Source organism: Gossypium hirsutum, chromosome A08, assembly GCF_007990345.1.
Source record: "Gossypium hirsutum isolate 1008001.06 chromosome A08, Gossypium_hirsutum_v2.1, whole genome shotgun sequence".
Classification (NCBI taxonomy): Eukaryota; Viridiplantae; Streptophyta; class Magnoliopsida; order Malvales; family Malvaceae; genus Gossypium; species Gossypium hirsutum.
This window is the reverse complement of record NC_053431.1, coordinates 310,401-325,699: the sequence shown is the minus strand read 5'-3', so window position 1 is coordinate 325,699 and position 15,299 is coordinate 310,401. Positions and strand designations below refer to the sequence as shown.

General features: G+C 32.8%; 1 protein-coding gene, 1 long non-coding RNA gene and 1 other non-coding gene across 3 annotated transcripts; 1 reads left to right on the top strand and 2 right to left on the bottom strand.

Moving 5' to 3' along the window:
* Positions 1 to 2,645: 2,645 nt before the first annotated feature.
* On the bottom strand, positions 2,646 to 5,829 carry LOC107938409 (uncharacterized). Its single transcript, XR_001694884.2, has 2 exons — positions 5,708 to 5,829; positions 2,646 to 2,913 (listed from the first exon to the last, which is right to left on the bottom strand). It is a non-coding gene; the product is annotated as an uncharacterized lncRNA (long non-coding RNA).
* A 5,770-nt stretch (positions 5,830 to 11,599) lies between these two features.
* Positions 11,600 to 12,743, top strand: LOC107938408 (uncharacterized). The gene is made up of 2 exons (XM_016871556.2): positions 11,600 to 11,743; positions 11,925 to 12,743. Exon 2 carries the CDS (start codon positions 12,001 to 12,003, stop codon positions 12,499 to 12,501), a length of 501 nt encoding a protein of 166 aa, XP_016727045.1. The 5' UTR covers positions 11,600 to 11,743; positions 11,925 to 12,000; the 3' UTR covers positions 12,502 to 12,743.
* Positions 12,744 to 14,231: 1,488 nt separating this feature from the next.
* TRNAH-GUG (transfer RNA histidin (anticodon GUG)) lies at positions 14,232 to 14,303 on the bottom strand. The gene has a single exon. It is a non-coding gene; the product is annotated as a tRNA-His (tRNA).
* Between the last annotated feature and the right edge of the window lie 996 nt (positions 14,304 to 15,299).

The following is a 15,299-nucleotide window of genomic DNA, read 5'->3' as shown; positions in this document are numbered from 1 at the left end:
TTTCTTATTCTCCACGTAATTCATACATAAATACCCAAATTCTGACAATATTTATGGCGGTGTAATAATTAGCTTAATATTAGTATAATTATAATCTCTCAAGAACCAAAGTGAAAACCCCTGCAAGCAAAGACTGACGCGTGAGCATGGCAGAGATGGCGTTGTCAAAAGTCGGCTGCTCATTGAAAATCTATGAAGTAGTGGCAAACTATCTATCTCCCGCTGCAGCTGTCGCCCTCAACGGCAGTGCCGTTATTCAAGTACGTATCAATTTAAGGTATCAGCTTTTCGTCAAAGCTTACGGCATTGAGTTTTTGGTAGACGAAATAATTACCCCGGAATTTGTGACTCGTGTTGTCGTGCCGTTGGATTTTCTGTTGTCCGGGTTGAGCATGATGATTGTCTCCGATGCGCTAGCGAACCTCAAGTTGGATGCTAGAGTGATTGACTACTCAAGTCCGAGGATCGCTAATTTCGTCGCCGATATGGCCAAAGCTCGGGGCATAGCCGTTTCAGATTTTATTACGGTCGCTGAAATTTCGACCAATAAAATCGATTATATTCGTGAGGAAGAGTTTGATAGGATATCAAGGACGTTGAAATTAGAAAACGTTCACAATTCAATAGATAATTCATTGCTTGTGATGCAGAATGTGAAATCAGAGGACGAAAGTTATTAATAAGATAATCAATTTCTCTTTGAAAAGAGAGATTTCTTTTTTAGGGGGACGATTTTAATTTTCAATATGATAACATTTAGTTTCTTGAAATGCAAGTTATTAGCATAAACATTAAAGTATTTGTTGGATGCATCTCTCCCTGGAAACAAGGGAGATGAACGATATCGCGAGAGAGATGTATCACATGTTTAGAGGATGAATCATCCACATTCATGTACGTTATTAATTCGAGATTATGTTTCCAAAATTTATCCATTTATGATGAATTTGTCTAGATGCTACGAATGACTTTTCAAATTTAAATTTTCCGCGTCAACAAAATTCCATATATTCTTGTTGTATTTAAGTTTTATCTATTATTGTCCATTCCAAGCTGTCAATTTAGGTTATTGACTCATCAGATTATTGTGTATGCGTTTAATCTGTCAGTTTTGATGAACTACAACGAAATTCGCGAGTAACATGTGTTCAATTTCGCACTACTTGGATAATACCAAGCTGTTTAGCCACGAGTATAAAAGGGTAATACGGTAAAATTAGATCCCTTACGTTTAAATGGAATTAGCTCCAACATAAATCGGTGAGGATAAGAATTTAAGTTGAAAAAGGATATTTCAGAGTCTCAGTTGAAGTAGAACTCTTCTTTGAGTTATAAAATCATTAGTCTATGTATAGATAAATATAATTAAGGGAAAGTCAAAAGAAAGGAAAATTCAAATTTATTAAGGAAAGGAAAAAAGAATTATTTTACATGTATTTTCCAATTTTAACCTTTACATAAATAATATAAAATAACAAAATTAAATTAAATATTATAAAAATATATATCATTATTCTGCGTAAAATTATAATTAAAGTGTTAACTAATAATATATGTAGGGGTGAGTATTCAATCGAGTCGAGTAAAAATTTTTCGAGTTAGTCGAGTTGACAAATCCTATTTTAGCAACCGAACTCAATTTGAAATTTTTTCGAATCAAATTGAATCGAGTCAAAAAATTTCGAGTCAAATCGAGTCGAGTTAACGAATCTTATTATTTATACTTAGTGTTGTGTTTAGATAGACCGATTATTTAACTAGTAGATGAAGTACAATATTATTTAACTACATGAATAATATAACGATTTAGTCTTTTAACTTAATGAGTAAATATTTATCAAAACGACGTAGTTTTACCTTTTAACTTGATTATTTAAAATTTTAACTCTTAATAAAGTAAACATTTATCAAAATTACGTAGTTTTGTCTTTTCTTATTCAGATTTTCGGATAACTCGAATTGTGTAATTCATATTCAAGTTAAACCGAAAAACTTAATTTTTTATTTGAGTTGATCCGAATAACTTGATTAACTCAAATAACTCGAACTATTTAATTCAAATTTTGAATTTTTTATCGAGTTTTTCGAATCGAATCGAATTTTGCTCACCCCTAAATATATTGATAAATTAAAGTGTCCAAACAAAAGAAAGGAATATCTTTCCTTCACTTGACTTGGCTTTTCCTTTTTCTTTTTTCAATCCAAGAATGCTGGAGTTTTAGTTAAAGTAGAGCTTGTAACACCCTTTACCCGTATCTGACACCGAAACAGGGTACGAGATATTACCGGACTTAAGTACTTGTAATCATTTAAAACTAAGACATAAAATTTCATCAAATTTTAAACTTTTCAAACATATATAATTTGTCCTTTAAAAGGGCCTACGAGGCCCCAAAACAATCATTGAAATTGGTTTGGAAACAAACCGAAATCTTTCAGACACTTAGTAATTTTTTTTTACCAAAGCAGGGTCACACGCCCGTGTCTAGACCCCGTGTAAAAATTAGCTAGCTACTGACTTGCTCACACGGCTAGACCACACACCCGTGTGGTGGCCGTGTTCTTCACACGACTAAGACACACGGCCGTGTCTCAAGCCCATGTGTATCATATGCTATTTTCCAAGCCCTTTTTGTGTTCTTAACTTAGCCACACCAAGATATTTATCTATGCATACATAAAATAGGTTTACATAACTTTAACCATTATGAGCCAAATCTTATGGCTATATACAATGAGGCAAAATGAGCCTGTACATTTGGCTAAATCATAATATTACCTAATATCAATAACTTATTATCTATACATGCCACTTATTTGACAATAAATAAGAATTACCATTATTCTAATTTGATAAACTAATAGTGTGATGATACTTCCGACGATCTCCAACCCCGAGCCAACCTGACAACACTAAGAGAAATGGGAAAATGGTGTAAGCTTAAAAGCTTAGTAAGTTGGAATATTAATAATAATAAGCAATTTAATTAACAATATTATCTCATTTCTCAATAAATATGCTCAAGAAAATAGAATCATTAATCACATGATTTCATCTTTTTACACAAGATCAGCTAAGGCTGTTTTCCTGAATCATAGTCACTAAATTATTTATATCTGGAGCTACGAAACTCCGAATTAAGTTCCATTAATTTTCCATGAAACTAGACTTATTTTCCTTTCTTCCATAAAATTTCTAGAATTTTTGGTTAAGCCAAATAGTACAGTTTATTCCTCAAAGTTACCCCTGATTCATTGTCTGACAGTTCCGACCCTTCTGTACTAAAGTTCAATTATCTCATAGTACAAGACACGAATAATGTTCTCGTCTATTTCTATTGAAACTAGACTCATATTTATACTTACTAATTTTTTTCTAGAATTTTTGGTTGGGCCAATTAGTACAGTTTATTAGTTAAAGTCTCCCCTGTTTCAGGGTATGACCACTCTGACCCCTGTGCACTACGAACCGAATTTCTCCATGTAAAGAATTCCAACGACCATGCCGTTTATTTCCCCTAAAAATAGACTCAATAAGGAATCCATGCATGTAAGGTATGACTCTTAATAATTTTTTTACAATTTTTGGTGAATTTCTAAAGTCAGAACAGGGAATCTCGAATTCATTCAGACCCTGTTTCACAAGAATTCAAATATCACACAATATGGAATTCTTTTTCTTCCCCTATTTCTTTCATGTGAAAATAGACTCATTAAGCTTTAATCTCATATTTTATTCTGCCTCTAACTCATTTTTCATTATTTTTAGTGTATTTTCAAAGTTACACTACTGCAGTAACTCAAATCTGTCAAGGCTAAATTACTCATTCATATTTTCGATATACCCGTTGAACTATTTGGAATAAAAATTGGATACTCGGGAATATCGCACACTAAGTGCCAATATCATGGCCCGAAGCCAAATCAATGTAACTTTAATGACATGCCCTTTGTATCCTAATTTATTCCTAAGGTTCAACAGGAATTTCCAATGCCAAATTTTCATAAAATACTTGCGTACAATCATAATCATCAACAATTCAATTATACAGCATTAAATCTCAATTATAATAATGCTTATTAACATGCTCATACATACATGTACATACCTATATCGATCCATAACAAAATCATACTTACACGAAATGTCACTGCACAATCGATGTCTTGCACGCTAAGTGCTATATCGGATGTTTCGCACACTAAGTGCCATCCTCGATACTTCGCACACTAAGTGCCATTTCGGATGTTTCGCACACTAAGTGTCATCATCAATACTTCATACACTAAGTGTCATTTCAGATGTCTTGCACACTAAGTGCCATCCTCAATACTTCGCACACTAAGTGTCATCCTCAATACTTCGCACGCTAAGTGCCGTTCGTTTGGTCGATAAATCATTAATCATTAAAATACTCATAAATATTCCATTTATATGATTCCAACGCATTAAATGCTCAATATAATAATACTTAATACGTACGAACTTACTTGTTTATAACCTTACCACATCCCAGTCACTTAATGAACACATCATTCACATAACCAAGTTCCTGCACTTATTCCTCACAAAACTCACAAAGCAGTACATAGTAAGTCTCTTGTTGAACACTTTGGATCAATACTCGATACTTGGTGGTTTCAGCACATAGCTCCACCCATCATATAGTTCGGCTCTCTTGTACACATGGTGAACACTTAGTACCACCCATGTGACCTAGCCAATTTATCTCGTAGCTCTCTTGTCTACATGGTATCCTTCACCTGGAACCACGCATGCGACCTAGCTACATATATCCCATAGCTCTCTTGTCTACATGGTGTACACATAGCATCACCCATGCGACCTAGCTACATTATAATGTCTCGTAGCTCTCTTGTACACATGATGTGCACTCAGCACCATACATGTGACCTAGCTACATACCATCTGTATTATTCAATCTTTCCAAAGGTTCAACCGAGATTTCTCTCTCTTTTCCAACAATTTCACCAATCAAGTAATTATCAACAAACATATTTCCAATATTATTATAAAATATCATAATACAAGTAAAATTGATGTATTACTTACATATAAACTTACATCTCATTTAATATCAAGGCAATAACATTATTGCAGTATTATCATCATACCAACTTACCTCAAATGCCGAAACGGCTAACTTTCCTGACTTAGCACACAACTTTGTTCTTCCCTAATCTTAATCCAAAATTTCATGTTTTCTTGATCTAACATGTCAAATAACACTTATTTAACACATTTTATCAACACACTAACCAATTCAATTCATATATCAAAATTTGGAAAATTTACAATTATACCCCCTAACTTTTCAAAAATTACACTTTTACCCCAGGCTCGTAAAATAATTTTTTATTCAATTTCTATAAGGTTTAAGACATGCTGAACATTTTTCTCTTCTATGGCAACTCCAAATTTTCACTAATTCACACACTTATGACCAATTTATAACTTTTACAATTTAAACCTTTTTGACATTTTTACCGAAATTCATTGAATAAAACTCATATTTAACACATCAAACATTCATTATCTACTATAAATCATCAAAACACAACCATATCATGAATGGGTAAATTTTTAAACTCTAATTTCTCTTCAATCAATTGGTAGAAATAATAAATTTAAGCTTCGGGGATATCAAAAAAATGAAAATCATTAAAAACGGGACAAAAACCGTACCTATATAAGCCATAGAAGCTTGGCCGAATAGAGCTCATCTATGGCTGCCATTTTCGGTTCTTTCCCACGGTTGAAGAAGAAAGAATGGAAAAAAAATGATAGCTTTTATCATTTTTGTCTTATTGGGTTATTTTAATTAATTTACAAAATTACCCTTTTTATTTCAACCAAATTTCAAAAATACCAAACAAATATCCATTCACTAACTTATTAAAGGAATAATTATCACATAAGGACTTTCAATTTAAAACTCATAACAATTAGGCACCTCATATATAAAGAACTCAACTTTTGCACTTTTTAAAATTAAGTTCTTTTGACTAAATTGAGTGCCCAAACGTCAAAATCTTCGAACGAAATTTTTACGAAATATTTCCATAAATTTATAGACTATAAAAATATAATAAAAATAATTTTTTTCTCGTCGGGTTTGTTGTAGCACCCCAAACCCGGCCCAGACGTTATGACCGGATCCGACATGCTACATCGAAGCATTCAAAACATTTTATATTGTTGAACCAGAAAAACTTACTTAGTGTTTTAAAAGATAATTTCATTATAGGTTAAAGTGAATGGAAGCTGTGCACCAGGTAGGAAACCGGAAAAGAGGTGGTGAGTCCATCTGACTGCTTAAGTACCAAGCTCCCTTCGGATCCAATCCTAGACATGCATACCGCCATTGCCACACCTTAACGTCATGGATATTTCTAGGAAACCGATTTGATTATGCCATTTTTAGGAAAAGTGATTAATTTTGGAAAATACTTTCATTGCGGAAGCTTTGCTTTTTGTCGTGTTATTTTGAAATCAATTGTTGCTTTTGAAAACGCGCCCTAAAGCTATCCAATTTCAACAGTTAAAATAAGTAATACCTATCTTAGTAATACATATTAAAACCATCAAAAATAATTAAGCAGCCTTATTACATTTAAAAACCCAAAACTTCAAACGTAAATAAAAGGATGTCCAGTTCACCAGAAAAAAATCAAACTTTCAGAAAGGGTGGCCATTCCGAATTCCCTCACAGCTCCAAGCCCACTATGGTTGGGGATTTCCTGCGTGGATTAAAATAAAAGGGGTGAGTTTGGGGAAACTCAGTGTGTAAGGAAAACCCATTCAAAGCCCAAGTCAGCTCAAGCCTATTGGGCCTAAGCCCATTCAGGTAACAGTGGTACTGGGCCAGAGCCCTTTTCAGATTACAATAAACTGGGCTTGGCCCCTTATTCAGATAACAGTATGACCCATAGGCCCATTTCAAAATACATGCAACATCAATAACATATGCAAGCCCATTTGGGGAGACTACTCAACCCACCAACCACCACACTCCACCCGTACCAGCCATACACTCCATGTGGGGAATAGCTCAACCCACCCAGCCCAACACTCCACAGTTGCAGCCTTGCTGCTCAGTTAACAGTAAATTGAGGCAAAGCCTCCAGTACGTGGACAAGCCACTTTCAGTACTTCCTCCGTCAATATCCCAGTCCCATGCATCAGATAATAACAACATGGCATGCAGTAAATAACAACAATCAAACATGCATTTAGGTCAATTTAACCCTAGGGGTATTTCGATAATTTATCTCCTAGGGGTAAAATTGTAAATTTTCCACTTTTAAAGGTATTTCAGTAATTTATCTATTTTAGGGTTTTTCATGCATATTCCTACCTTTCACGTACTAACAGAATCACGTACCAAGGATTCTTACCGAATTGGGCCCGTTGGCCCATCATTCCAATTTTGGCCCATTAAGCCCAAAAATATCGAGGGCACAGAAATCATGCACTTTGCAGTCCAAACATTGCAGCTTACCAAAAACATTAATCGATTTACCTCACGAGCATTCGCACACTCGCAAATCTACAAAATACCGGTTTTCAGCATTTCGGCTTTTCGACTTTTGCCGATCTAGACTAAGAAATAGGGTGTTAGTTACACACCTGTTTGCGACGATATGCTGACGAGATCCACACACGAACTGCCTACAATTTGATTACTAACACGTTAATCTAACTATTCAAATACGAACTACGTATTAACCCCTTACAATATTCGGCCAACCACACCTACAGATCGTAGTAAGCTTATAAGAAAACAATAAGCAACTCATTAACAAATTTTTGTCAATGTTTACCACATAATCATAATTTCACTGCAAGCTGTCTTCCTGAGCAACAGTCACTAAATTATTTATAACTGGAGCTACGAAACTCCAAATCAAGTTCCGTTAATTTTCTCTGAAAATAGACTCATATATCTTATATCCATAAAATTTTCAAAATTTTTGGTTTGGCCAATCAATACCAGATTTTTCTCAAACTTTCGCATGTTTCACTGTTTGACTAATCTGACCACTCTTCATTACGAATCAAATTTCTCATTGTACAGAATTCAAAATATGTTCTCGTTTATTTCATTTGAAACTGGACTCAACAAGATTTAATTACATAATTTATTCAGCTTCTAATTCATCTTCCACAATTTATGGTGATTTTCCAAAGTCACGTTACTGTTGTTGTCCCAAGCAGATTTATTACCAAATTCACTCTTTCCCACATAACTTGCATGCATGTTATTTAAACATGTATATCACCAATCAATCATCACATATCTATGATTTTACTTAAGTATAATCTCCATTTCATCATTTTAAAGCACATGTTAGCCGAATTTTCCCCTTAGCATCTAAGGCACATGCATGCTCATTTGTTTGGCTCAACTTCACCTATCTTCCATTTTTCATCAAAAGAACATGAAACAACAACCATTTCCTTCATTTTAATTCATGACTAAATGCTCACAACACAACTAAAAACCAAAATATGCTTCAAGAGTTAAGGTAGAATCAAGAAGAACTCATGAACCTCAAAATAAAAGCAAACTACCATGAACTTACCTTCAATTTTTCATCCCCAAGTGACCGAACATTCAAGAGCTTTCTCCTCTCCTTTCTCTTCTCTAACTTTAGGCTATGATGAACAAAGATGGACAAAACTTTGTTCTTTTCACCCCTTTTTTTTAATAAAATTTCATATTTCATCCATTTAATTCTTTAATACAAAAGACATGAAATTCCCATATTGGAACATTTACCTAAACCATTATCATGGAATATTTACCTAACCCATTATCATGGAATATTTACCTAATCCATTATCATGGAACATTTACCTAACCCATTATCAATTTGTACCATGAATTATGGATATCAAGTGCTCATATTGTCTACAACAACATGATGGCTGGCCACTTCATGTAAAATGGGAGGTTTGTCATGCAAATCCTCCTATTTTGCACTCCTATTTATTTGGCCACTTCAATTTAGCCTATAGCATTTTCAAACATTTTCACATAGGTTCTATTTCATAATTTCACCCCCTTTTTCTTATGGAACAAAAATTAACTAAATTTGTAGGGTTCTATCTTAAGCTTGGGCCTTCTAGAGGCTCACTAACATAATTAAACCTATGCCAACATTCACAGAATTCTCAAAAATTGGGGCGTTACATTTGTGGTCCCGAAACCACTGTTCCGACTAGACCCAATTTTGGGCTGTTACAGAGCTCTTATTTTTTTTTTGAGAAAATTAGTAGCTTTAGAAATATATATTTGATTTAGGACCTTTGAAAATATTGATGGGTTCCAATAAGTTGCAATTGGAAAAGCATTCTAGCTCTTTATTTCACAAAGTTTTAGTAGTTCTAGAATTCTATTTCAATTAAGATTGTTGTAAATTTTGGTTGGTCTAATAATGCATGTTTCCATTTACTTAGGGGCGAAGTTAGAAATAATTTCGGATGTATTAAATTGTATATTTTTATGATAATAAAATGTGAATAATTTATATCTTTATAATCTTTAAAGGATTAAATTAAATTTTTATCATTTTTAGAGAGTCAAAGTACAATTGTACCATTACTGAATTAAAATTTTATTAACTATAAAAGGAAACTATGACCATTGTTCTGAATTGGTCCCTAAACTATTGTTGTTATATAAATCAAGTCCTGTCATTATTAAGATCGTTAATTTAACCATAAAATGACACGCCAAATATTATGTGGCATTATAACAATTTATTTTTTCACCCGTGTAGCGACGTAAAATTTTTTTGCTTTGATCGCTAGTTGAGGTGACTTATTGAAAATTTGAAAACCGACTTTCGGTTTTAAAAAGAAAGGGAGTCGCCACCGATCCTTTTTCCAAGGTGTGATCGGACACCTAATAAATCCTCTTCTTTTAAAGGAAAATTCATTTTTTAAACAAAAAGAAGGCCAAGTTTAGGTCTACGTTAAACATCAAAGTAAAGTTGGGTTCGGGAGTCGGTTACGTGCGAGGAATGTATTAGCACCCTCGCGACGCCCAAAATTGGTATCTTTATTAAACTCGTGTTGTCTTGATTTTCAAAAGTACGAATTCAATTTGACATTTACTCGTGATCCAATTGAAAAATGAGAATATTTAGTTTTCAATTTTTGTAGAAAGGGTGTCCCGTTTTTAACACAAGCCGACTAATTTCACCCAACATAGCGATGAAATCGATGGCTTAATGTTAAATCGATACATTGCCTTATTTTTGAAATTAATTAAAATATGAGAAAAAATATTTCTAAAGTGAGAATTTAAAACTAGATAAACGACGCAAACAATGATATCATTAATGAAAAATATTAAAATGAAATACTAGAATATTAGAATAACAATAATAATAATGATATTTACAAAAAAAAAAGAAAATAAAAAACAAATCATGTACTAATAATAAAATAAGAAAAAATGATAATAAGAATAATAATATAGTAAAAATGATGATAATATGTTAATAGGAATAATAGTGGTAGTAATAATAATAATAATAATAACACTCTCCCCCTCCCTTCTAAATCTGGCCATCGGTTCGGCCTTGTTCCGGTCGCCAAGACGTCGCCGGCCGCCATCGGCGCCACCGTACACGGCAGCCGGCCCTAAAAAAAACCTTTTTCGGTAATTCTAAAAGGGGTAAGCTTTTTCCTTTTATTTTTACTTTCGTATAAAAAAACAAAATAAAATTGAAAGGAAAACAATAAACAAACAAAGAACTTAAAACGAGAATAGACAAAGAAACCTCTTCTACTTTGATATTTGATTAATCTCCAAAAATTAGCCTCTAAAAAAACTAGCATTTATAATAACTCTTCTCCTTGATTACTCTCTAAAAAATTATCCCAAAAAAAACAATCCCCTTTCAAAAAACTAGCTTCTCAAAAAACTATCATCCGTTTACAATAGTTTTGACTGGTTTTTATAGCCAAATTTTACAACTGATTGACCTTTCTTTTTGTAGGCAAGTGGGGTGATGGAGTTGGTGGAGTGATTTAGTGGGGTGATGGAGTTAGTGAGTGATTTAGTGGGGTGATGGAGTTAGTGGCAAGTGGGGTAATGGAGTTAGTGGGGTGTTGGAGTTAGTGGGGTGATTTAGTGGGATGTTGGAGTTAGTGGGGTGGTTTAGTGGGGTGTTAGAGTTAGTGGGATGATTTGGGTATGTTTTAGGTTTTATTTTATTTGTAATGGCTTATTTTTGTAAAAGGCCCGGGCTAATTTGGGCTTCTACAACCCGTGTAGAAAAATTCGGCTTTGAGATTGAATTGTCTAAACTGAAATTTTCCGAAAAATTAAACCAAGAAGTTTCCGAGGTGAGAATGAGAATTGAGATTAAAATTATTAAAGAAATTATTAAGTATAGTATAAAGACTAAATTGAAGAAGTAGTAAACATTAGGTGGATTGGGTGAGTTATTAATCAAAGCTATGACTCGGAGGCTATAATATAAGTTAGTGGATGATATTGATTTTAGCCATTGAAGTCCACTAACGTATTTATGAATCAATAATGGCCATTAGATTTATGATTAGAAAAGGATTTATATTATTATAATGGGAACATAAAGGAAAAATGAAAGAACAGATTTGGTCTTTCTCATCTCTCCCAGACGGCAAAGAAAGGAAGAAAGAACAAAGAAATTTTCTCTCCATGCAGTGAGTTCAATCCGAGAGGTTAGTGTTTCCTCCTTTGAATTTTGATTGAATTATAGCTTTAGATGTTACTAAAGAAAAAACCTATTCAAGTGAATGTAGAAATTGATAAGAAAATGCTTAGAAAACCCAGAAATACCATAAATGCTCAAATTCTGACATATTTATGGCGGTGTCTGTATCCTTCGTACTGTGATAATAGCTTAATATCAATATAATCTCCCAAAGAACCAAAGTGAAAACCTGCACCCAAAGAGCGACGCTTGAGCACGGCACGAATGGCGTCGTCTAACGTCGGCTGCTCATTGAAAATCTATGAAGCAGCAAACTATGTATCTCCGGCTGCTGGCGGCGGAGGCGGCTGTGCCGTTATTCAAATGCGTATCAAATTAAGGTATCAAATTTTCGTCAAAGCCTACGACGTTGAGTTTTTGGTAGAAGAAATCATTACCCCGGAATTTGTGACTGCCGTCTCCGTGCCGTTGGGCTCTTTCTTGTCCGGTTTCAGCGTGATGATCGTCTCCAAAGTGCTGGCGGACCTCAAGGTGGACGCCAAAGTTATTGAATACTCGAGTCCGAAGATCGCTAAGTTCGTCGTTGATATGGCCAAACGTTGGGGAGCAGCGGTTTCGGATTTTATGACGGTGGTCGAGATTTCGATCAATAAAACTGATTATATTCGTGAGAAAGAATTTGATAGGATATCAATGACATTAAGTTCAAAAGCTAAATCATCGCTTATGATGCAGAATCGGAAATCAAAGAATCCGAATACTTGATGAATTTATTAATTTCTCTTTGGGAATTTTTTTTTTTTAGGATTTTAATTTTCAATGTGATAATATTTAGTTTCTTGGAATGCATGTAACTTCCTAAAATTTTGGTGTAAGAAATAGTAGTATTTGATTGAAAATAAGTGATAAATTCTCAAGAAAATGAGGATTTTAAGCAAAAAAAAATTGGTGTATAAGTATAGGGGCCACAGTGAAATTTGACCATAAAAAAAGCAATTAATTTATTATCCCATGTAAAAGTAATATTGAAAATATATTGATAAAATCTAGGGTATAAACTAAATTGTGAGATGGTAAAAGTACATGGACTAAAAGTGAATTATACCATAGACTGAAAAAAAGAAGAAGAAGGCAGTAAATTACGATTATACCATGATTAGATAATATCTAAATGACCAATTTATCTTTATAATTAATATAAAAATAAAGGGTATTTTTGTTATTTCACTATTCAAGATTATTTAGAAGTTTATATTATAAAAAGTGATATTTTGATGAGAGGAATTATAATCATTAGAACCATTGATTTAATACATAAAAATTAATTAAATATTTAAGAAAGTAAAAGGAAAAAGTGAGAGAAGTTAGTTGAAGAATTAAGATAAGTGGTTTGAATTATTATATAAAGCATAATTTATTTGTGCTAATTTTAAGATTTTTTATATTTTTATATGAAAAGTAGTTGATTTGATGAGATTTAAATAAATAATAATGTATTGAAGTTTTTATTATTGAGACAATTATGAAAAGAAGTGTGTAAAATAATGTGCGATGTAGTTGGCATTGCTCGGCCTCTTATTGTATATAGGGTTGTGATCTTCGTCGATTATTTGGACCAGTGCAAACCCCATCTATGATATCGAACTTGTTAAAGATTTTACATTTGATTAAGGAAATCGAATTTCCTCTTTTGATGAGATTGGATTGAATCAAGTAAACTTGAAAGTATATCTTGAAGATTAAAGACTTCATCTTAGAATTGTTGAAGATATTATCAAAGTTGTTTATCATGTTGCTTTAATGAGAATATTTATTATAATTGATCAAGTATGTTAAATAATTTCGATTTCTTGTAGATTGAGAAGATTGGGTGATGTATTGTTTGGATAGCACTTATTTCTGTTTATCGAGGAACATTTCTCTAGAGTGCATTGAGTGTAAAATCAATAGTAGTTTAGAACTTAGGTGAAAAAGTAAGGTTTTGTAATTACTTGTTCTGCATGGTGTTAAAGTAGTGGATTATCTCTCATGGTAAGATCTAATTGACAGCATTTTTAGTACAGCTCAAATTTCTCTCACAGAAGTCGTTTCAAATCTTTCAATATTTTATACTTAATTTATTAAAATGATTATGGATAATTTAATTTTTTTAAATATTAATAAAATTTATAAATATATTAAAAATATCAAAATTTAAAATTAATAATAGTATACATATTACAAAATAAATTTGATGTTAATTATATCTTCCGCAACTTAGTGAGCATGTTTTGAAGTAAACAGCTATTGGTACTTGGATGGGAAAATGTAACTTTGACTATGCCGATAAAAATAAAATTACTATCACAGTAAATAAATTTGGAGCATATGAGCAGTAATTAAAATAAAATTTTATTTTTTATAATCACAATAGAGAAAGCATATATCTAATCAGCACTGGTTAAAATATAAAATCCTAAATCTCTTATTATTTATTGAAAAATGTGTGAACATATTGTGGCTGCTGGGATTCGAGCCCAGGTCTCCACGGCCACAACGTGGAATTCTTACCACTAAACTACAGCCACATGATGTTCTTTTATTAACAACACAATATTGTAATCTCTTTATAAAGTCCACAACCAAATAGGTCAAGGGAATCTTGCTTCTTCTTTTTTTTTTTTTTTTTTTTTACGTGCAATAATTCAAAAGGTTTACATGGATGTGAATAAATATCTCTTTTTCCATTGTGAAAATGATGAAAAATTGATCCTAAAGTATCATATCTTAATGTAATAATTGTAACAGCCAGATTTTGGGACTAGTCGGAATAGTGGTCTTGGGACCACAAATCCGAAGTTGGAAAAATTATTTTATTATTATTTTGGAGTCATGTCATGTTTATAATAGTACATGAAAAATTTGGTGAGTTAATTTTTACGTTTGTGAGCCCAATTGCGAAAAATGACTAAATCGCATAAAGTGCGAAAGTTCTATTTTGATAGCTAAAGGTGTTATTTTATTAGAGAAGCAAATTTGGGGGATTTTAAAGGGCAATTAGACCCCTAGAAATAGAGCGGCCGGCCATAGGAGACATATGTGGTCAAATTTTCAAAATTTGTTTGGTTAGGTGACCAATTTTGACTAAGATATAAATAAAATAAAGAAGGATGATATCATCTCTTTCTCATCTCTTTTCTCCACCGAAAATTAGCCATAGAAGGGATTTTGAGAGCTCAAAAATTTTCAGCAAGTTGAACCACTCACAAGTAAATGATTTCCATGTCATTTGTTGATGATTTTTGTATTTTTGAGACCCTTGAAGCATGAGCTCTCAAATGAGGGGTATATCTTGCAAAATGGTTGAAGGTCTAGGGTTTTTTCATGAGAACATTTAGGGTGTTTTCTGAAATTTTATGGAAGAATATGAGTCTTAGTTGTGTAATAGACAACTTTTGTGAAATGTGTTACCATGAAAACACCTAAATGGACTATTTTACACAAGTTGTAAAATAAATGATAAATGAGTGAAATAGAGAGAATTTGGGGTTGCTATAAGAGTAAAAAGAGTTTCGCTAGGCTTA

What these genes read in the sequence shown, in the direction of transcription:
- LOC107938408 (XM_016871556.2), top strand. Translation starts at nt 12,001, where the DNA reads ATGGCGTCGTCTAACGTCGGCTGCTCATTGAAAATCTATGAAGCAGCA.